Source organism: Callionymus lyra, chromosome 18 (assembly GCF_982586985.1).
Source record: "Callionymus lyra chromosome 18, fCalLyr1.hap1.1, whole genome shotgun sequence".
Classification (NCBI taxonomy): Eukaryota; Metazoa; Chordata; class Actinopteri; order Syngnathiformes; family Callionymidae; genus Callionymus; species Callionymus lyra.
The window spans coordinates 14694390-14717094 of NC_141835.1; the positions used below are offsets into that span (position 1 = coordinate 14694390).

The 22705-nt window shown below is 39.8% G+C and overlaps 1 protein-coding gene across 1 annotated transcript in view; it reads left to right on the top strand.

Annotated features, from left to right (window-relative positions):
• The first annotated feature begins 222 nt into the window (after window positions 1-222).
• Window positions 223-22705, top strand: part of akt1 (AKT serine/threonine kinase 1) — a 39285-nt gene continuing 16802 nt past the window's right edge. Inside the window, exons 1-3 of the mRNA XM_087779407.1 lie at window positions 223-381; window positions 6783-6964; window positions 21769-21897. Of these exons, the coding sequence (XP_087635533.1) occupies window positions 6919-6964; window positions 21769-21897 (175 nt within the window). The 5' untranslated portion in view covers window positions 223-381; window positions 6783-6918. The remainder of the gene's footprint in view (window positions 382-6782; window positions 6965-21768; window positions 21898-22705) is intronic.

Consider the following 22705-nt stretch of genomic DNA (forward strand, 5'->3'; position numbering starts at 1 on the left):
ATAACATTTTGTTACTAAATCTGTTCGTGCAAAGTTCTTGTAAAAACGACTAGAAATATTAAGTAACTATATGAATGAAATAAAACATTATTCGATGTAGGACAAAAGTGAAGGGTTCAACAGGGACACTTGAGGAACACTCCGTGGCTTCTCTCTCTGCGGCGGCGGCGGCGGATACACGGCCGGCTCTAGGGCCCGGGAGCCGCTCCGCCACAGCGGCAGGCAGTCCGCGGCGCGGCTGGGAGGTGAAGTGGAAGACAGCAGGAGAGTCGGAGTAAATGGGCGCACTTTGTCTAGATTGTTGAAGGACTTATCAACTTAAAACACCAACCGAAACAGCTCACAGTAATGAGACGGACACATTGTTGAATTCCTGCCCAGGTAAATGTTTCCTTTGCATGGTTAAACTACAAGAGGTCTAGACAGGGAAGGTCCCCATTGTACTTAGATGGGATGCGGTTACTCTCACCCAAACTGCCCTGCTAGGCCCCAGATCCTTTCTGTCGCTAAAGAAAAAACAAAAAAACAAAACGTTAAGTCGAATACTTTCCTAACTTTAACATTAAGCTCCGAACTCTGTTATGAAGTATGTGTCGAACCACTCGAGCGTCTTCTGCAGTCCTCCCTGAAGTAACCATTCATTTTTTTTTCTTGGACTAGTTTTTTGGGACAGTAGCAGCCCTGAGGCCAACCTCTGTGAACTCAAATATCTGTTTGAAACTTCTTCTCCTTCTTCTTGTTGTTGTTGTTTTTTTTGTTGTTGCAAAAACACCGGGGCTGGAGACTCGTAAACAACACATCAGCTCATTCATTGTCATGGAAGCGCCACTGTTTGTTTACGTGTTCGACCACACAAGCACTTTCGTGTTTTTTATTTATTATTTAACGTCACTTTCTTATTATCAATAACAACAAAAAGTGTTTATGACAACAATTACTAGTTATTATCTTTAATGGTTTAACTTGAATCTATTTTTTAAAGCATGTACATCCCTGTTAATATAAAGTGTTATTTGATGTTGTCACTTCCTGGAAACTTCTCATTGGTCAGTTTGGATCCTTGTTGTTTTTGTTTACTTCAATAGAATAATAAATGTCTTCCACATTTACCTTATTTGTTAGGGTTAAGCTAAGAAGCTACAGACTAGTGTAGCTCGCAATAATAGCTTCAACAAGTGTACTTCCTGTCTGATACTTGGTAAGAATAGTAGAAGCACTTACAGAAAGTAACAGGGAAGTTAAATGTGACATTTTCTGTAAGTTGTGAAGTGACTTTGGGAAACACACATTTAGTAACACATTTTCCAATGATCAGGGGAATAACATTTTTGAAACCAGGTGAGAACTGATACAGCGCATACCTCCCCCAAGAAGATTATTTCATATTTCTTTATATAAAGACAACAATCTAATGAATATATTGTATTATTCAATAATTTCATTGGATCTCTGAAATATTAAAAAAAAAAAGATTGACAAATTGGGAGTGAGAAAAATATAATGGCGTCATAGGCAAGGGTATATTCTAACCCTTTTACTACTACAATTATGTTTATTTAAATATACAAGTATAGCTGAACAGTTCTGTACCAGAAGTTACATTTTCAAGTTATTACACATTATTTCATCTTCATTTAAGACTGTGTTACACTTAAAAAGGCAACAATTATTACTATATTTACATTATAAAAAATCTCTCTTTTCACTTTGAGCTACTTTTGCTTATTTTGAGTGAGACTCACACTTGTAAATTAAACCAACACTGATCAACAAGTCTCTAAACGCTACACTTTGTGTCACTCAACTATCTCCCTCTTGTCACTCCCTCTCAGTGAACTCATCGCTGTAGCTGCAGAGATTTTCACCATCATCATCATGCCATGTGTAAATCTCTCATCTTCCGCTTTCAGATTCACATTATTCAGGGTTTATTGTACTTTGATACTCTTGATGGATGTGCAGGTGAAGCTGGTCTGTGTTTAGTCGCTTCTACTACAAGTAATCATGGTTACCGTAATAACCGGTATAAAAGTGCAAAGAGTTCCTATTTTCTGCTTTCGTACAGTGTTTGAATCGACTTTATTAGGAGTTAATAAGCTACTGAAAACATTGAGATATTGATCAAGTGTCTAAAGATCAGATTTTGTGTTTCAAAACGTTATTGTCATTCACAACATACACACGTGTGAACGAGATTTCAATCCATCTGTCCTGAACGGCACTTTAAGATAAATATGTTCTGGTTTTTTTTTTATTCTACTATTTTTATGCACCATTTTATTTAGTATTTTATTCATCTCTTTTTGCTCCATTCGTAATATTTCATTATTTTATTCTCTACTCCCACCACAAAAAAACAACCTGTGTTTTGTTTATGATTCTTATATAAAAAACTAATTTGTGTTGCACTTTTATAACGAATATTGTAATTTGTGCCTACAGTCAGTGCGCTTTTTTATTAATACTGAATATCTTAAAGTAGAGGTTTGAGAGCATCGAGACCTTGAAAAAGAATCACCTAGAAAAAGAAAAACCAACCAAATGTGCAGGTAAAGAAGTGAGAAGCAGGCGTCGATCAAGTGGTTTCAAAATAAATCATTCATACACTCATGCTGTGAGTTCAATATTCCAGCTCATGCTTCTCAGGTCACTCTTGGGTGTGAGTGTTTTTGTTTTCGTGGGTCACAAGACCACCTCTGTCCTCTATGGTACGCAAAAGGGACGCGGCATGTGACCGGGCGAAGACGCAACAAGCCAGTGTAATCATGCGGCCATTGACTGTTTGCCCGGCTTTCAGCGCTGTTTAGAAAATGCCAGTCACCTCCCACCCGATCCCATTGACGCAGATCTGCCACTGGTTACTTGCTGAATCTGAAGAATGTGCTTTGAGATTCAGCAAGTGTAAACAGTCGGGGTTATTGTGCCTGCGCCGCAGTGGTTTTGATCCACTATCACAGAGACACGCTCCTTATGACGGCCACTCACATGAGCGTTCCTCCCAGTCACAGCGAGAGTCGTCGGATGGAAATAGCTTTTTTCTCTTTCGACACTGTCGGCTTTTATTGTCGGCACAAAGTGGTCAAGTTGTGTTTTATTCTATGGATGAAAACAGTGATTTCTTTGATAGCCGTGACTCTATGTGCTTCATCATATAGATCTTTGTAGAAGCTGTTCTTCTTAGTCTTTTTATCTTGTTCGTAATATTTATTTTTTACTTTTTCTAAAGACATTTTTAATTCTTTTAATCTTTAAAATCCATTTTGAGTTATCTACTCCTTTTCTTCTTTTAATCTTTTTCTTCTTTGTCCTCTCCTCTTCTTATTGGTCTTATACCATTTTCATTTTTTCTAACAAACGTTTTTAATCTTTGTTTCCTCCTTTTCTTCATCTCTTTCTTGGTGTTATCATCCCCATCATCTGTTCCTCTTTGTCCTTTTACTGTTGTTATCATTTGTTTTCTAGATGTTGAGAAAGAGTAGAATCCTTCACTTTTTTTCCTCAACATCTACTCTTCTTCTGCTCATTTTCATCCACTGTTCTTCTACTTCTTCACTCAGCCCTCTACTTTTATTCTTATACTTACCTTCTACTCCTTCACTTTTCTTCTTAACGTCTACTCTTATTCTACTATTTTCCTTTTACTCATCTTCTTATACTCATCTAGTCTTCTTCATCTTCTACTCTTTCTTCTAATTTAGCCCTCATCTTTTCATATACTCCTACCCCACCTTCAACTCACTTTTCTCTTTTTCTACTCTCTTCTTCAGCACCTTTTAACTCTTCTTCTACTTGTTATATCGTCTTCTTCTACACATTTACTCGTCTTCTATTTATCTACTCTTCCCTCTGCATCTTCCTTTACTCTTTTTCTGCTCTCCTTCAGAACCTTTTACTCTTCTTCTACTTAACTACTTCTTCTACTGTTCTTCTTTTTCTACTCTTCTACTAATTTTCTTTCTTCTTCCCAAGTCTTCATCCATACATCACAGCAGGACCACTACTGTCTTTTTTTAATCACCCCAGTTATTTGCGTCTGCCATGCCAGCACTCTCTTCTTCGCCTTCTTCCATGCACTCTGATACCAAACATTTTAAAAATGTGCTTAACCTGTGAAATGCTCACAATCTTTTTTTTCAGTAGCTTGTTAGCTTGTTGTTGTTGTTAGCTTAGCCATCCTTGTCCACCGCTCTTACCAATGAATGTTGTTTAAATTAGCTTTTATAAAACATCCTTTATCCCCTTTTTTTGTGAATAACTATTTTTGTAGCAATAGTAACAGTAACTTGTAACATTTTTATACACGTTTGGATTCATCATCCTCCACTTCTATAAATTCTAATCGTATGTAAAATATTTTTATGAACATATTGAGTATTGATGACTTATTTCCAAGGATGTTTGGGTCACTTTCTTGTCATTATTGATTTGATTTCTAGTGTCTTGAAGGAGGATCTTGTACAGTAGACTAGACCACCTCTGGTTCCAGAGTAGCCTGTGAGCACAACAAAGGTTTTTTCCAGTCTCACGTATGTTTGCGATAGCGTGTTACCGTGCCGTGTCTTCGCTAGGTAGCTCTTTTGTTGTTGTTAATAATTGATCTGTGATCCTGGTTTGTACCCTATTGTGGTCTCGGTGCTGGTCTCTCTTGTGCGACGGACACGTGACGCGGTTCTTGTTCCGGGCCGCAGTGTGTGGCATCTTTTCCAGCCCGACACTGATTCGCCTTGAATGAAAGTGGCCCCCGGAGCCAGAAAGATGAATGATCGAAAGCTGCAGTGACATCAGGGACCGACGGGCCGGTGGCGACTCAGAAGGAGAACCATGTGACCCACTGTCAGGGTACTGGGTTCATTCAGTGGCTGCAGCGATGGCAGCAGGCCAGCTTTTTTCACACAGGCCGCAGTAGCAACAGGTCGCTCCCATTAAAACAGCAGCGCTCTGTTGTGGCTCCAGCATCGTTCCACTGCTTGTGTTGCTTTTCTGGCAGCGGGGTGTGCGTCTGAGTTTGTTTGTGTGGTCTGCCCGAGTGTATATACTGTACATCTTGTGTATCGCACATAAAGCTGTGGGAGAGAGCTAATGGTTTTCTTCTCGACCTCAGCTCCAGGCAGCAAAACTGTGGCGCTGTAAACCCAAAAGAGCAAAAATAAACTCCTTTACGCTGTCGTGCCGGTGGCCGAGAGCAGATCTTCTGTTATTTTGACAACATGTTGTTGAAACTGGGAGTCTGATATAACTTGCTTTCTGTTAAGTCACACTTCCTGTTGTTGTATCAAGATGACACCGCTCCAACTGCAGGTTACTGAGTTCAGCAATTGATGGTTCCCTGAAGCAGATTGTACCTTCCTTTTTTTTTACTTTAAATATTTCAGGTTAAGTCGACCCTTTATTGATGATAATTGATAGGTATGTCTAGAAAGTTCAATCACCATCTAAAGTATTTGGGAGTATGTAACGCTTAGTATAGAAACTACCAGTGTTTCTGTAGAGAATCGACGCAAACAAAGAGCATATTCACCTGCACAAGCATCAAGAGTAACTGCAGAATAATTTCACTACTGAAAAAAAGCAGTTGACTTTCCAATAATGACTGTAAAAACATGTGCAGTTTGTGAGCGTTTATTGCATTAGAAAAAGAAGAGTTTATATACAGTCAATTCCAGGTTGTATGACATTGCCAGTCAATGCCTGTCTTGTCATTTGGTTCTAAAGAGGTTTTCAAGGTTGACTTGTATGGCTTTTCTCGTCCTCCGCTAATGCGTTCAGTCCTATGAGAGAAAGCCACAAAAAGGGAAAATAAAACTTGGTGTATCACGGTGTACAATGATTTCACTAAAAATAGATCAACTTCATTGTGACTATAGAGACAAAAATAATTTACCTGAGTTAAAAGTAGGGGAGTAGATTGGCAAGAATCTGGTGATATCTCCCGATCATATATTGCGATACTCCATGGCTGTGGGGTTTTGGCCAAATTCATTACTGCTTTCATGTTATAAAACCAAAAAGCTGGTAGAGTCGACTGTATCCTCTCGTCCTCAGTCATTGCCTGGATTTCATTACTCTAGCATCTGCCATCAAGTGGCCGGATGTTTAATTGAAACACAAATATTACTTACTTACAAAAATGAACAAACGCTAAATATTTGCAAGTTAATTAAAAATAAAAACATTAAAATGATTTCATTTTGTACACACGTTATTGAAATACAAACCATAGAAAACTTTTAAAGTAAAATGTAAATGGCAAGCCAAAAACATGAAGCCAAACAACACGGCATTGTTGAATATTGATAAGGTGCCATGAACAAAGAAAATTTAAGTCTTTCTAAATTTTCTTAGACCCCTGGTTAGAAGAGTCCTTGGGTGCTAAATCATACAACTCCGACATTTCACCTATTGTGTGGTAGTAAAACTGAATAATTTAAATTAGACAGGAAAGTTTTTGAATTAAATGAAGTAAATATGTCCATATTAATCCTCAGATTGTTTTATTTAACTTTTTGACAAAGACATTCCTGAGTTTTTTTTCCCCCCTCATTTAAATTATTTTATTAAAAAGTTAAAATACTAATTTTTAATAACAGCTAATTTATGTTATCAGGCAAAAGTAAACACAAAAACTTGTTCATTTTAGAACAATTTTGCAGCCTGAAAATCTAAATAAATCAGGTTCTATCTGAGTCAGTACCTCCTGGATGTTCAGGGTTAATATTCAGACGAGCGGAAAAGAATCTTTCACCTCATTTTTGGGCTAATTTTTACTTCTCTTCGACTAATAGATAACCAGGATTGACGCGGCAGTTGTGAACTCCAGGACTTTGCTGCGTCTTTTGGCTCCAGCTCGACGGAAGCAACGTTTGGGAACAAGGTGACGCTCCCTGTGGGAATCCTGGATCCTCCACCATTCCCACCAACATGACCAATGTGGTGATCGTCAAGGAGGGATGGCTGCATAAAAGAGGTAAATAAAGTAACAAGGTTATAGGTGAATTTTATTTTTGTAAGATCAATTATGGTCAAAATGTTCAATGGCGTCTCTCCGGGTCTGTACCATGTAGCATTGACTGGATCACAAGCTTTCCTCCGTTATTTTAGCGACATAAAGAAACGTGTTCGAGAGAGAATCATCTTTGATTTCTCTGGAAAAATGTGTCTTACTTGTATTATTGTTTGTCCTGGCCCAGGGATGGACGTCAAGAGTTTACAGCGCCAGTTCTTTACTCTGCGAACTCGGCGTCGGGCGTGAGCCCTGTTGTTTAGATGTAGAGGCATTCCTCACATACCTGCTGGCTTTGAGCGCTGGATCTCTGCATATTAACTTGGCCTGCAAACTCCCTCGTAGGGCCCACTCCTGTAACAGCACCCGAGGCCAAATATGTTCTCAACAACTACGACTGTAGGTAAAGAAAGCACATCAAAGCCTGACTATAGAGTTCAGAGAAGGGGTTTGTATTCAATGTTTGGTTTATTAAACTACGTTAACTACTTACATCGTTATATAATTTAAGCTAGTCTTACAGCCGTGCACTTAAAGTACACTTAAACAATCCTGAAAAGAAGTTACAGTAAAAGATATATTCGACTTTAGTACAAACGATAATACCTTACATGCTAATGCTAGAGCTAAACAATAGCGATGTCGATCTCTTTTTCATAATTTAAGGAAAAAAAGGATAAAGTTTGTATTGCGTTAATGAGGGAATTGATGGCGTCAAAACACTAAGTATGAGATATTTACTACGATAGGTATCGTACGATAGGTATCGTATAGGTTTTTTATCCGATACTGATCCCAAACCAGCAGATCTGAAACAGTGATTGTGCCAGTGTACGTATAATTTTGGGGGCTAATTTGTACGTGCATTACAAGTTCCAAATGTTGTATTTTAGACTTATTATTTTATCAGAGAAAGATATTCAAACTTGGAGCAGAGTGCGACGAGTACCTGGAGGTGGTTGTTAGAATCAATATTCTTACATAAATCAACAATTGGAGCCAAAATTAATAGGATTTTGTAGATGTTTCTTAAATAGAAAAGTTGTGAACTGATTCCCACTGATATGTTTTAGGATTGGCAATAGGTGGGCTATCTTGGAAGTGAGTATAGTTTGGTGGTGTTCTGTTATTTTATCAGGATTCAGAAAGAGTTTGAAGGTTGACTTGTACTTCTCTCCACTGTGGTAGTGTTCGGCTCGGATAAGAAGCCACTAATAGAGAAAATAACTTGATAAAACAGGGTTTACAACAAAATCACTCATTAACTTAATTTTGACTATGAGGACAGTTATCAACTGTCAATCACAATTGGTGACACCCTTTAACACACATTTTTTACAGGAAAATATAGGAAATTACATTTTTCGCAGAGCCAACAAAATTCTTAAAAACATGGAGGTCCAGGTACAAGGATATATTTGTAGTATAGTCTGAGTACTTGACTCTATTGTTATAGGATTTACAGACCACATGTATCTTGACGAAGTCGTAACTACTTTTATTTGGTTTTATACCAAAATATGTAAAAACATCAGCTGATGGAATCCACTGTATCCTCCTGTCCTTAGTCTTCGATCGCACAGTATTTCCTTTAGCTGTAATGAACGTAATGACACAAAAAAGAACAAACTCCCTGAATATTTGCTTGGTAATTGTAAATAAAAAAGAAAATTGATACAGTGCTTTTAATTTTGGTACAAAATTGCCAAAAAACTCTTTTTATTGATGCATCAATATCATATATTCATTTATAGTGTTTTATAAAGTCATGAAACCTGCTCCTTGGCAGTGGTATGCACTGTTTTGTCCTCCCATATGATAACTATCTTAAACGTGCAGATATATTTAAAATAAACTTCACATTTTCTAACCGGAACACAGTACTTAAATATGTAGATTAAGCTCAAGAGTACCATATTGTAGTATCCAAACTGGCAAAGACCCATTTTCCACACCTTGGTCAACAAAGATAAGTGCCGCTGTAAATCTTTAACTCTTAAAAGAAACAAAGGTTTACCGGTAGGATAACAATCTGGTCACGCCGAAGTGAAAGTGCACATCCATTCACACGCGTTATTTATCAGCGCGCGTACTATCTACAGTAGCTGTGACACACTAAACAAACAAGCCTTCAGGAGCGAGTGAGCTGGCATGCTGTCACAGCGCAGCAGCTGTGCTGCCGCGAAAATGTCACCCGGACTCAGCGACTTTTGATTGGAGGGCGTCTGCCGGGCCTCCTTGACAGGCTCTTAGTGTCGCATCACTGTCACGCCGGCCGTGCCCTCGAGCCACGGCGCAGAAGGTGAACTCGCGGCGGCCATCGTCGTGTCGTCCGTCAGCTTGCCGGCGCTCGACGGTCGTCTTCCCTTGATGCGGTGTCGGCTTCTGTGTGTGGCGGCGGCGCCACCCAAGTGACTCACGGCTTCACGTGGGCGTAATAATAAACGGCTCCTTCGGCTTCCTCCGGCGTGCTCATTACTCCCATGTGCTGACTCAAAACACCAATTTAAGGTTCAGCCGGCGATGGCCCTTCATGTTTCCATAAACAGTGTGTGTGTTGTTTAGAGATAATGCAGAGGTCAACTTCATCTGCTACCGATGGCTATAATATTCAGAAATGACAGATCTGCAGCTGACCTTTGAACCCTGTCGGCATCGTTAAATTTATATAAGGAAATACGTTCTTGGGTCAACGCGTTGTCAACAGGAACTAGTCGGATATTATGTATTGTTATGTCAGATGTTATTATCAGACATTTACAGAGGTTTTTGTCTTAAATGTATTAAAAATAAATCTATATAAAAGCTTAAATGATTGAATATATGTTTGGATTTAACTATTAATTACTATATGTGTTTTTAAACTTTAAAAATAACTTTAAAATCTCATTAATGTTTATTTTTTTTATGCTAATCCTCTTACAATACAAATTCAATTAACACCCCAGTTTATAATCGTTGGGATCATGTTGAATCCAGAAAATGCATTTTTTTGGGTAACCTCTCTACTAGCGTTGTAAGAAAATATATCATTACACTTAAATATTTCAATATTGTTTAACAACATCAATATTTGACAACACTGTATTGATAATATTTTTCGAAGTAATTTTTTTTAATTGCTTTTTTTACCGTTAAAATCAAAGTTCTTTTATTGTTCCTATTTCAATTAAGTGTGTATAAAATAAAATGTACAATTAACATGCAAATATTCCCAGCATTTATACATTTTTTTTGTTGCAATTGAACTTCTGGCTACTAGGTTACAATCATTACACCCTTCGTAACAATGAAATCCCGCGAGATCCCGTCGATGACCGAGTACTAGAGGATACAGTCGACTCCAGCATCTTTTAAAGTTGATTTTTGGAAATATTTTGGTTTAATGAACGTACTTGCGACTAGTTAAAAGTAATGCGCTATATAAATACTAACCCTAACTAAAATTAACCCTAACACTAAAATCAAGTAATAGTACGAATGGGTAATACTACAAATAAAAAATGTCCTTACAGTATCAAAATATATTTTATACACATATAAAATTAGATTGTATTTTATATGTATAATTCCTAAACATGTTATTTCAGAATTTTGAAGCTGGTGAAGGTAAAGATGCTTTATATTTTGTACTTCTGATTTGTGGGAAGCATGATTGGAAGATCAAATGTGAACCTGAAAAAAACTAGTTTAGGAGGTTCAGTGTACTGTTAAGGCACTATCTATACTATTCATTCATCCAGTCTTGGTCGAAGCAGGAAATGTTCCAATAAGGAAATTGAATTGCTCATCCTTGACTTGTACTTAAGTGCTGACTCATTATCGTGGCTCATTTATTGAAGGATCTTAAAATGTTGCATTAAAAATAATCCTGTAAGGAGTGATCGTTTCATTATTCACTATTCAAATACATGTTGATGCCTCATAATCCCCACTTTGCACTCTTTACAAACCTTTCCCAAACTGTCATTTACGTTTTTCACATTCTCACACAGTTTGTATACTCTCAAGAACCAGCATCATTTTATTTAATTATAAAAAATGATGGCTTTAGATAAATAAGGAAAATGGACAAGATTTAAATGGATATTTCTTTGAACTCAACATCACATACGAGGTCCCAACAACCCTCTCAGTATTATTGACCAGAAAATCTCCCATGATGCCTTGCCGCCCAGCCAACCAATCAGGGCTCTCGTTACTTTTTGACAACTTGGACCTAGAATTGAAATGCAGTGTTATAGCAACCGATTAGCCGTCACTTGATAAAGCAGTGTGTAGAAAGGCATCATGGGAGTTCACTGTTTTGTTGGCCCCATAGGGATGGCGAGGAGCTTTGAAGCTTTAAAATCTTACTATGCAGTACCGTGTGGGCGGAAGGTGATACAATATACGGTGGCTATCTCAAGATGTAGAAGAACATTCTTGCTCTACTGCCCTACAAGGCTCCTCGGCAGGTGCTAATCTGAGCTCAGCCTTGGCCCCGATCTTGACATCGACTCCAGACGAACTGCACTCGGGAGTCGATGATGTCACCGTGAAGGACACGCCTTCGGGCTTCCACCGTCATCAACGCTCTGTGGCGTCTGGACAGCGGCGTGGGCTCTTCCTTGTTATGACTGTCCCTCTCTCCTTTGCTTTTTTTTTTTAAATGCAAGACGAGGCAACCCGGAATATATGCCTGCTCGTGGCCTACATTTCATGTCGACACGCATATGCAAATCGTGTAACCCGACGGCGAGCATGTCTGGTTGGGAGTCGCGCACGCCGGCTGCATCTCAAGTACAGGCTTGCAGAGGCACTGTAACTTTGTTGTGACTCCTATAAACAGTTGTTATGTATGAAGCCACACACACATAACCCGAGCGCCGTGAACGTGCGTACGGCCTCTAGCGGTCGCAGGAAAACTCGCTAGCATGTCATTTCCTTCTCGATTTCGAGTGTGTTTTTCCTAAAGTTTTTTTTTTCCATCAAAGCCCCGGAGCGTCAGCCCCGACTTCAAAGAGGCAGATTGTGGGTTCCCCTTTAGTTTCCAGGGTGAGCGCCGCGGCCAAGAAACCCAGTGAAGCTCGACGGAACAGCGCTCGCTTGTCCTCGCCTCCTCCCCGGCCCTTGTTTGTTTGACTCATTTGCTCCCTGACAAGGATGAGGGGCCCGGCCCCCTCGTTAGGCTAACGAAGGCCGCAACAACTGTTGGGTTTGGGAAGCACGCTCAGCTGGCTCCAGCTTATGAAAGGACGGCGAGGGCGGGCGAGGGGGGGCGAGACAGAAGTTGAGCAGCGTCTTTGTGATGTTCCCAGAACATTGCCCGGTGACCCGGATAGCCCCAGGAGAGTGGATGGATGTTTTTGTGTGTGTTTGTGCGACGTGTCACCCGAAAAGCTTTTTAATCACTTGGTCCGGGGGCCCATCAGCTGATTTTTTTATTTTTTTTTGCCGGACTAGTACAAGAGCCTGTTGGTGGTCTGGGATATATTGGCGTGTCAATATTATGGTCTGGTACATCTGCTGAGCAGACGAGGCAAGAATGAATTCAGTTTTTTTCACCCCCCCCCATTCCGATGTGGGATTGTTGTGTTCTTCCGTGACTTTCAGATGTTCACGTCGACCTGATTTTGAGATCGTCCCACGATGGTGTGAAACCTGTTATGACCGGGGTTTTGACTCGCACTGACGTACCTGAATTATGGCCGGCAGTGAGAGGCCACACACACACTCGTTCACTCGTAAACATCCTGCTTAATTGTTTTGTCAGGGTTCACTATGAATTAAGAATGAATTAAAAATGAAAAATTACCTTTAAAACCATGCAGTGAAAGTCAATTAATGCCAAATATTACTTATTCTAAGGCAGAAATTCTAGTCGTTATTAAAAAAAACAAACATAAAAGAAGATCCTAAGATCAAGCACATCTACCAAATACATCAACCCTTTTTTTTTTTTTAAATAAACTAACAATGAAAGTGGTTTTGCTGTCAATAATATGTAATTGTTTTTATAGAAAAACACAAAATTACACTCGTATGGCACCTTTCCACTACACAGTTCCAGCCCTACTCGTCTAGAAATGGCTCGACAATGTTCTGTTGTGTTGTGTTTTTCCAACGGCCGAGCTAACCCACTTACAGGGGGCGTGGCGGTCATTATATATCGGAGGATATGGTGTACTCACCAGTCACAAAAAGATCTAGACCTCATCCTCGGACCACGCATCATCTTTTCAAGCCCATCGATGGGGTTTAGAAAAAAACGGGGTTGGTTTCCTGTGTTGATGATCAGCAGTTGGTTGACGTTAGCTTTTTAGTCCCGGCTCAGCTCTCTCGGAACCACAGTGGAGCGAGTACTAAAAGGTACATACTTTGACGTACCATGCGGGAGGAAAAGCAACACAAGAGTAGGGTACAGTATGGTAGCACTAAGACAAGTCAGGGAAAATGGTCATAAGATTCATAAGCTTACGAATTCTTGCATTATCATCTTAAGACGTTTCTATTTGTTCAGGCTTTTCCTTGATTTTCTGGAACTCCTGTGTTGTTCTCAGTATTATCTTGATCTTTAAAGTATGTACTTTTTTGAGTATCGTTTTGATTGTTTAAGCGCTTTGTGACCCTGGTCTCAAAAAGCGCTATATAAATAAATATTACTTACTTACTTATTTATCCAAGACTGTCCCCCCTAAATCTTTTAATGTAAGTATGGCAGGAATTTGATACGTCAAAAAAAGTAATTTTCGAAGGTACAGATAGTGCCTTAACAATATACTGAACCTCTTAAACTAGGGATGTCTTAATTTATTTTCAGGGTCATATTTCATGATGAAAAAAAAAATCTCCAAAAATCAACTTTAAAAGATGCTGGAGTCGACTGTATCCTCTAGTACTCAGTCATCGACGGGATATCGCAGGATTTCATTGTTGCGAAGGGTGTAATGATTGTAACCTAGTAGCCAGAAGTTCAAGGTCGGCTTTTTTACCTACACTATCCCTGTCTTGGTGTTTCTACCAAAAAAGTATCTGACTCATTTGTAATGGAGATGCTCTCATTGAAACCGAGGGCTTAAAGGGTACTTTTTTTGAAACACTACAGGGTGTGAATAAGTTCAAGAACTTATTTTCTTTTCATTTAACTAACCATGAATGTGAATAAAATGACAGTTAACGCTCATGTCCTCTGGATAGTGAATCTAAAAGTGTTTAATATCTAAGAAAACTTCAGGAATTAAACATAAGGAGCAGAACGAGGACCCTTTTGGCACTATCCGGAGCAGAGGTTGTCACAGCAGGACCACCCCCCCTCCACCCGTCCACCCCGCCTCACCCTCATTCATCAGTCTTCCTGCTAAATGTGGTGGAGCAAAATAAATGAGTGGGCTGCAGCTGTCAATCTGGCCAGAAGTTGCACCTCCAGCGCCGACCGCTCCAGCCCCGGTGATGGTGTTACTGCACTGAGTACACCTGACAACCGCATCGCTCCACTTCCTTTTCATCTCCCATTCGCTTTGTTTTAACTTTTTTTCCAGTTTCTATTAGCGATGTTCTTTTATTTTTGTCTCCGCCTGTTTCCCCTTCAAGCCCAAATCCCTCTATGTCGGTCCCCCACATGCTACAGCCCACCCCCCCCGTTGCTAGGATAATGACCCGCTGACAACTTGGACTCATGGCGGAAGCATCTATGGAACAGTGAGATGTTTGCAGGCTCCCAACATTAATCACTTCACTGGCACGTCTTTCTACGTTTAAGAAGGTCTGGACCAGAAAGAAAGAGTGATGCATAAATTGTAACATTTGCACCTGTTGGATCTGCCGATCGTAAACCATTTTACTTTTTAAAAAAAAAAGTAGGTGGGGACGTTCCTTTTGTGGACCACAGCTGGAAGAAGGGGTCGCCCTCGATCGGAAGAAGGGGGACGACTCCGGCTTGTTTGTGGGCGTTCAATCTTTCCACTGGTCATTGGAAGTTCATTGGCACTAATTTGCTCTCCAATAATGTGTGTTTATTTGTTTGCCATGCAGTAACCCAGTTAACTAATCCATGGACTGCTTGTTTACTCGGCGAGCGGGGGGCAAAACCTTTCGGGCCCTAGCGTGGCAGGGGGAACTTCCCACAGTGTCTCTATGGTAATCAGCAGGTGTCACTCACCCCCGAGAAGAAGTGAGGGCTTTCTTACGAGCGTGAGAAAGAGGGGCAGCTTCCATTTGCCCCCCCACCACCTCCTCATTTTTTTTCCTTGTTGCGGTAGCGGCAGCAACCCCTAGTGATGGAGAGAGAAAAAAAAAGGGAGACGGGCAAGAGGAAGAGCCAGAGAGAGGGGCTACATTGGATGGCCGGGGCGGGCCTTTTTTTTTTTTCTGCAACCTGTTGATGCTGCTGCCAAATTCCTGGCAGTGGAGTGCAGCCTCCAGCTGCATGGGAGAGGAAGGAGCCGAACAAAGGGAAGTTTTTTGCAGAGGAGGGGGATGTCATGGAGGCTCACGTTAATACAAGCCCCGGACACTTCAAGACGCGACCGACCAAAAGGCGCCCTTTTGCTTCGGAGAGAATGGAACGAGTGTCCGTCCTCCAGTTAATCTTAGGAAATATGTCGATGTCCGCTGGTTTATTTTGATGGACCCACATCAGGCTCTCTCCTCTGGAGCCGGGTCCTCATTGAGATGCAGGGCGGCGGGCGGCGGGCCGCAGCTGCAGCCTACAGGCGAAGCCCGCTAGAAAGAGGCGAAGGGATAGTGGGGAGGGTGGGGGGGCGTCCGAGGAAAAACCAACAAAAGGCGCACCCCCCTCCTCCCTCTCTTTGGAGTTCTAATTCCCTAATCCTCAACCTCCGCCTCACCCCCGCACTCCCGCGCAACCCCATCCGATTCTCACCGCTCACACATGCTCGCTTCATGGAGTTACCACTGGCTTCTTTCCTCTCGCTCGCTTTAAGACTTGAATGGCCAGACGGAGACAAAACCCCCCCCCCAACAGCAGCGCCCCCCCTTCAGGAAGTCCAACCACTGGGAATGGGCACTTAAAGCGCATTTTGTCTGACACTCCAGTTGCCCCGCGTGAGCGTCGGGAGGGGGTTGGACGGGGTCGGCTCTTTGGATGTAAAAAAAAAAAAATGAAGTTTGAAGTCAAAACTTAGGCGTTTAAGGAATGCGCGCTTGTCTTGAACATTCCTGTCATTATCTTGCGGAGACGACCAGATGAGAATTCTTGTCCAATACAGTCGCCAACTTCTCGCTCGCATCTTTCTCCAAAGTCTTCAGTTCGTTTTAATTTACTCCGCCCCCCCCCAGTGTTGGCCAATCTCTTGCTGTTTAAGCCTCTTAAATATTGAATTCAACATGTCATTTCCCTCCATTGACAAACTCAACAGGATGTATTTCACATGCAAGTGTTTTTCCTATGAGTTCAAGTTGGTGCACTTGGAATATAGAGTTATTAGGATTGGAAGTAGGGCAATATAAAATAAATGTCTTATATCGATATATTGCGATAAAAAAACAACTTTTTTCTTAATGTTGGAGTTAAAGTGAGGTTTAAGGATATCGAATGGTTATTCTTGAAATGACAAAACTAAATATTGAATATGCAAACACCTTTAAAAACGTTTTTCTCCATTGTATATGTAGTTCAATATGTGTGATGGACTGTACCCCAAATATTGTGGTTGTCTGTCAAGACGTGTAATTACTCAGGAAGTAAGTAAGTATTTAAAAATGGATTACAAATATATCCTTGTTCCTACAGTATCGCAATATATCCCAATGCATCGTGTCTGTGTATCAGACACTTGTCTTATCGCAAGATTCGTGCCAATTACACACCATTACTATCTTTGGTACCTGCTCCACTTTCAAGCAAGCCAACACTAAAAATGTGACATCATTGAAGAGCAATCAGTCCTAACAAAAGTAACAAACCCGCCGAAATTTTTTTAAAAAACGGTCAAGAAGGAGTCCGAAAAGTTTTATCTTGTCCTTTTTGTGATCCAAGTTTTGCAGCGCTTGGCTATGATGGCCCCGCCCACCCAGAGTAGGTAGCACCGCTGGTAGAAACGGTCAAATCTAGCCCAGTTGGGCTAGAACTGTGTTTAAATTTATTTAAATTTTATTGATTTACTTTGATGGACATAAATGCAGCTGGATATTTTGACTTCTGCTCAGACACTGCAAGTCTTTGTTGACCACGTCATGTTGAGGAAACAATAACAATATACATGTAAAATAACTTTTTCCTTAAGTTTATGTGGAAAATGTTGTGACGAGAGCTGGTCAGCTCCAGTTATAGAATCACATTTATATTCATATTTTCATGCATGTGTCCAGTGTGTGTGTGTGTGTGTGTGTGTGTGGGTGTGTGGGTGGCGTGTCAGCGGCAGGCTGAAAACTGTCCACACTAAAGGCCGTTGCAGCAGTTGGCAAATAAAGATGAATTCTGTTTTGTTTGGCAGTGGTTCTCCCTTCATTATTTTCCACTTTGCCCAGCGAGCATCCCAGACCTCAGCAGCTGCTCGTCATGTAAAGACACTCTATCAGGGCCTGACAGCTCCTCTATGAACACGCAGAGTGCACATGTGTCGTACACACTCCACTCCCCACTGGTGCATATGTGGACAACATATGCAGTGATCTGTCTCAGCACCACATCCAACCCCTTTTCTCCGTGACTCCACTTTGTGTCACGGACAAGTCAGCCTTGCCGCCGCCGCCGCCGCCGCTTTGACACATGTCTGCTGTCAGATGTTGATATTTCGTTGTGTTGTAGCTATTAAGACTCTTATTCTATTCATTGTACGACTTCTCATTGGATGGTTCCACGGTTTCATTGGTGCAGGTCAATCTAAGGTACTGCAGTATTAAAAAAAAAAACACACTTTGGTTGCGTAAGAGTTTGTTTTTTTGGCCGTTAAAGCTTTGGTTCTTGATCGGTGAAAACATCCGGGCGGTAACTGTGAAAGTGTGGTTTAACACACTTCTGAGAAACCTATAGAGGTGATCAAAAACAGTTGGATGTTAGCGTCAGACTCTGACACTTTAAAGACGAGATGTTAGCTTGAAAACAAATATATTACAGTATTAATGATTTGACGCACACTCTGGACCAGAGGGATGGGAAGTGGCCCCTGGTAGGGCCACGTTATATATATTGAGATGGTTGTTAGGGGCCAGGGAGCCAAAAGAAACAAAGAAAGACATACCATTTAAAATAATTAATTAATATGGAAAGATTTTGGATTTAAGTAGTAGGAGTTATGTGAGAAAAGCTCTTTATTACACAAATTGTTATCATTTAAACTTATTTAAAATGTGTAAATATTGACTAAAAAAGTATTTTTAACAAAGACTACTTTTACTTTTACAATGGCAAAAATTCCTCATTGAAAGTTAAAGGTTTTTTTTTTTAATGTAGTACTTCAGAGTCAATTTATAAGTGAATTAAATTCAACTTCCATGTTTGCACCGTTTGATGTTTTTGATGAGCTAGCGCACAGTGGATCTTCAGGATGAGTCATTCATTTTTAACAATGTAAACAATTTCAAGATTGATATAAAGAGCATTGAAACCGTGTTGAAAAGTAAAAACATTTCAAAAATAAAATAGTAAACCATTAACAAAAAGGCTACATGTTCCCCAGAGGCCTCTCTTGGGATTTAACTACTCTATGCTCATTGCTCCGTTTTAAAGACAGGATATGTATGAAGGTTTCTTTTTTTCAACGCTCTATTAAAGTTTATAATTATGCAATAAGTGTTATGATTATATATTCATGCGATTGACTGTAAAGTAACTTGAAAGTGTAGAGAGGCTCATTGTTCTTTCTCAGCAGACTCGTCCGTGTTGGACTTTGATCACAGGATGTATTCTGGGCTTTTTATGTGTCGTTTCTAGGTCACTTTTGTGAAATAATCACACGACTCTAACATACATACATTAAAACCAGTTTAAGTTCTGAGTCTGAAAGTCTGAAGTACAGTGGCTTCCTTGTTTTTGTGACGCTTTCGTTGAAGAACCACATTGTTATTGGAATAAAAGCAGCGAAAGAGGAAGTGGGTGTAAATAGGAAGTTGACTCGGGTCATCTTTGTTGTTTATGTTTGCAAACGTTTGCAGTGCAGAGAGACAAACACAGACAGTCGAGCGGATGTGGCTGCTTCCACTTCAGTCATGTGACCAGCTTTGTAGTCGCAAATAAGGAACTAATAGTGGTCTTTTGTCTCTAGATAGTATTTTCGGAGACGGAGCCCAGTAATTCAATGTCATTCATAATTTATGCAACAAAAAAAATCCTATAGATTTAGGCATTTCTAAATGTTATTACTCAAAACTTAAACTTAATTATTATTCTAAAGACACATCCTGATGAGGCTGCTTTAGCAACATGGTCTTAAGTCAGTGGTGGGCAAATATATTCGCTTTGGGGCCACATTGCTAGCTGTTAGTATTGAGAGGGCATCACACAAAAAGACACATAATATTATAATTATTATTCATTTGGTGGGGCCAGAAATAATTAAAAAAATGAAATTATATAATGGGAACAAAGATAAAAAAAATTGATGAAAATATTGCTATTTTAGCAGAATTTTTTTATTTGAAATTGCAGAGAATTACAAAATTCTATTTGTTAAAATTGAAAATGAATGTCAAAAACATTCTGCATTCAGTTTCACTCACGAGGGCCAAATAACAAAGGAGACAAAGAACTAGGGCAGTAGCGATACATTATTCACACAAATTAATTCAACATGAAATATTTCAACCACGATATTATTTGATACGATGTATTCCGACAACATTTAGCGGACACTGAATATAAGTGACATATTGCGGTGGTTCCACTCTCTTTAAGTAAGTAAGTAAGTAAGTAATATTTATTTGTATAGCGCTTTTCCAGACCAGGGTCACAAAGCGCTTTAACAATCAAAACAATACTCAAAAAAGTATATACTTTAAAGGTAAAGATAATACTGAGAACAACACAGGAGTTCCAGAAAATCAAGGAAAAGCCTGAACAAATAGAAACGTCTTAAGATGTTTCTTAAAGGAGTCAGTAGATCCATCAAGCGCAAAGAGAGAGGAAGATCGTTCCAAAGCTTAGGAGCAACAGCCTGAAAAGATTTTTCTCCTCTGGTCCTGAACCGTGTGCGTGGAACCATAAGTAGATTCTGATCCACAGACCTCAGAGCCCGAGCTGGGGTGTAAGGCTGGATCAGATCACTGATGTAAGGAGGAGTCTGACCATGAATAGATCTGAAAGTAAGAACCAGAATTTTAAAGTTGATCCTGAAAGAAACTGGAAGCCAGTGAAGAATTTTAAGGATCGGATGTGATCTTCTTTAATCTTTAAGTTGAATGAATACAACGAAATGCCAATATATGGCTAAATTTCAGCTGTAAATGAATCCTGAATGAATGAAATGTATCCTCTTGTCCTCAGTCATCGCTTGGATATTGCGATATTTCAGGGTATTGAAATTTTTCTACACCGTTAAAAAGGACTGTCTTAGGCCCCAAAAATGGACAAATACATTTAACCGTCTCTCCTTTGTGGTCCCTTATCACTCCTCCTAATTTTGGTAGCAGCATATGCCGACTTTTCGGTTGTGATCGACGAAAAACAAAACTTTTTTTTTCCACCAAACCCAGCTCACGCAGCTGAAGATCATCGCATGACCGTTTTTTGGGTCAAGTTTCTTTTTAAGTTGGATGTTTTTGTCAAAAAAAAACCTAATGTAACTTAGCATTTAGCTAGCGTTGACTATATATATATATATATATATATATATATATATATATCCCAGTCTTGGTCTGCATCAGGTATTCGCCCCAACAACAAAAAATATATCAACAAAAACACACTGGAACACCATGTTGAGCCTCAGTTAAAGCCATATTGGATTCAACTTATTATGGATGCCATTTAAACTTCTTGAAAAGATACTTGTTGGCTACTTTTATCCAATCTTTCCTCGTCTAACTAATCCAATAACAGTTCTGTCGCGACGGAAGTTTAGATCGACGGTTTCTCCGCCACATGCTCGCGACATCTTCTTCGCTTCTGAGCTGCAGGAAATGGGGCAATTAAGGACAGCTTGCCTCCACTCGGCATGGGGTTAATATGCGACTCCATAATTAAAAATAAATTGCAAATTTTTTTTTTTTTCCTGTATAAATATTCACGTTCCCTTCGCGCCCCGACCGCCGCTGTCTTGTTACGGTTAGAAAAGCTATTTTTCCTTCCGTCTGCACAACATCTGGCACAACATTTCCTGAAGCATCGCAGGAGTAAATTGAGTTTCATCTGTGTGTGTGTGTGACGCTAGTGTGTGTGTGACGCTAGTGTGTCTGAGTAGATGCGATGGACATGCATGACTTCAGGTGTTGATTTGTTGACTAGTTGTTGTTTGGTTGAAATAGAACAAAGAGGGAAACTGTTTTTCTTATTATTATTTTGGTAGTAAAGTGTTGTTTTTTTATATAAATAAAAATACAATTAGATGACGCAGTTCCCCTCTTCACCACTTGGAAAAGTAGGTCTTAAGTATGAACATACGGAGAGTTTGTCCTGTAGCTGACCTACACTTGCTTAAAGACGGTGACATGATGGTAAACCAGAATTGTAAGCAGGGAATCGAGGTATTTAAGCAAAAATGCAACAATATTTGTGTCATAAATCATCAAAGTGTAAACAAAATTCCTTCTCTACTCTCATCAACGTTTGATAGTTCTTGTCTCTTCTCCCGTAAATAAAGCTTCTCTCCTAAATGTGCTCCTCACAACAGGAGAATACATCAAGACCTGGAGGCCGAGGTATTTTCTGCTGAAGAGTGACGGTACTTTCATTGGCTACAAAGAGCGACCGCAAGATGTTGACCAGCTGGAAACCCCCTTGAATAACTTCTCAGTAGCACGTGAGTATCAAACCACTGCGAGTTTCCTCCGACATTTCTCCCTTTATTTGCTGTTTAAAAGGCTGCACAGTGTTAAGAAAACGTACATTATATGTGTACGTTTAAATGATAGATGCAGGTTTAATCCGCTATCCAAACAAATTCTCAGTTATTAGACTGAAAATGGATTGTTTTAACTAAGCAGGAGGTCAAAATGACCCTTAAAGAGAAAAGTTGCAGATCTACAAAAGTATAAGTTGTACTGTAGTACTTAACTTATCTTTATTTCGATATTTCTTTGAGTCCTGGAATATAATAAAAGATGATTCATTAAGGAAAACCATTTAATTACTGGAAAAAACAAGTAAATTGATCACGTTCTTTTAATCTTGGCTGGCGAAGGATTTTGCCCATGTTAGCATTTAAGCTAATAATGCTATATGTTCGGTAAAAGGTAAATAATTGCTATAAACCTAAAAAGCACTTTAATTTCAGGTTAATACTCTGATTCCCTTTAATGTAGCTTTTGAAACATTACTATTTTAGATAGTTAGGGTAAACATACGTCCTCTTTTACCCACGCATGTCCTCATCTTCGGTGCTGTCCTGCGCTAACTTTGTGTTAGCATAATTCTACATCTGTAAGAGGCCTGGTTACGTTTCTTTCTGTCAATTCGGAATATAGGAAATAAACTTGATTAGAAGCGTCTAAAACACTTAACCCGACCCGAAAGAATCTTCAAAAATGTTCCAACAACTCCACTTTATGCAGTAGTGTTCTATTTTATGTGGATTCATAATATTTATTCATAATATTTCAAAACTTTGT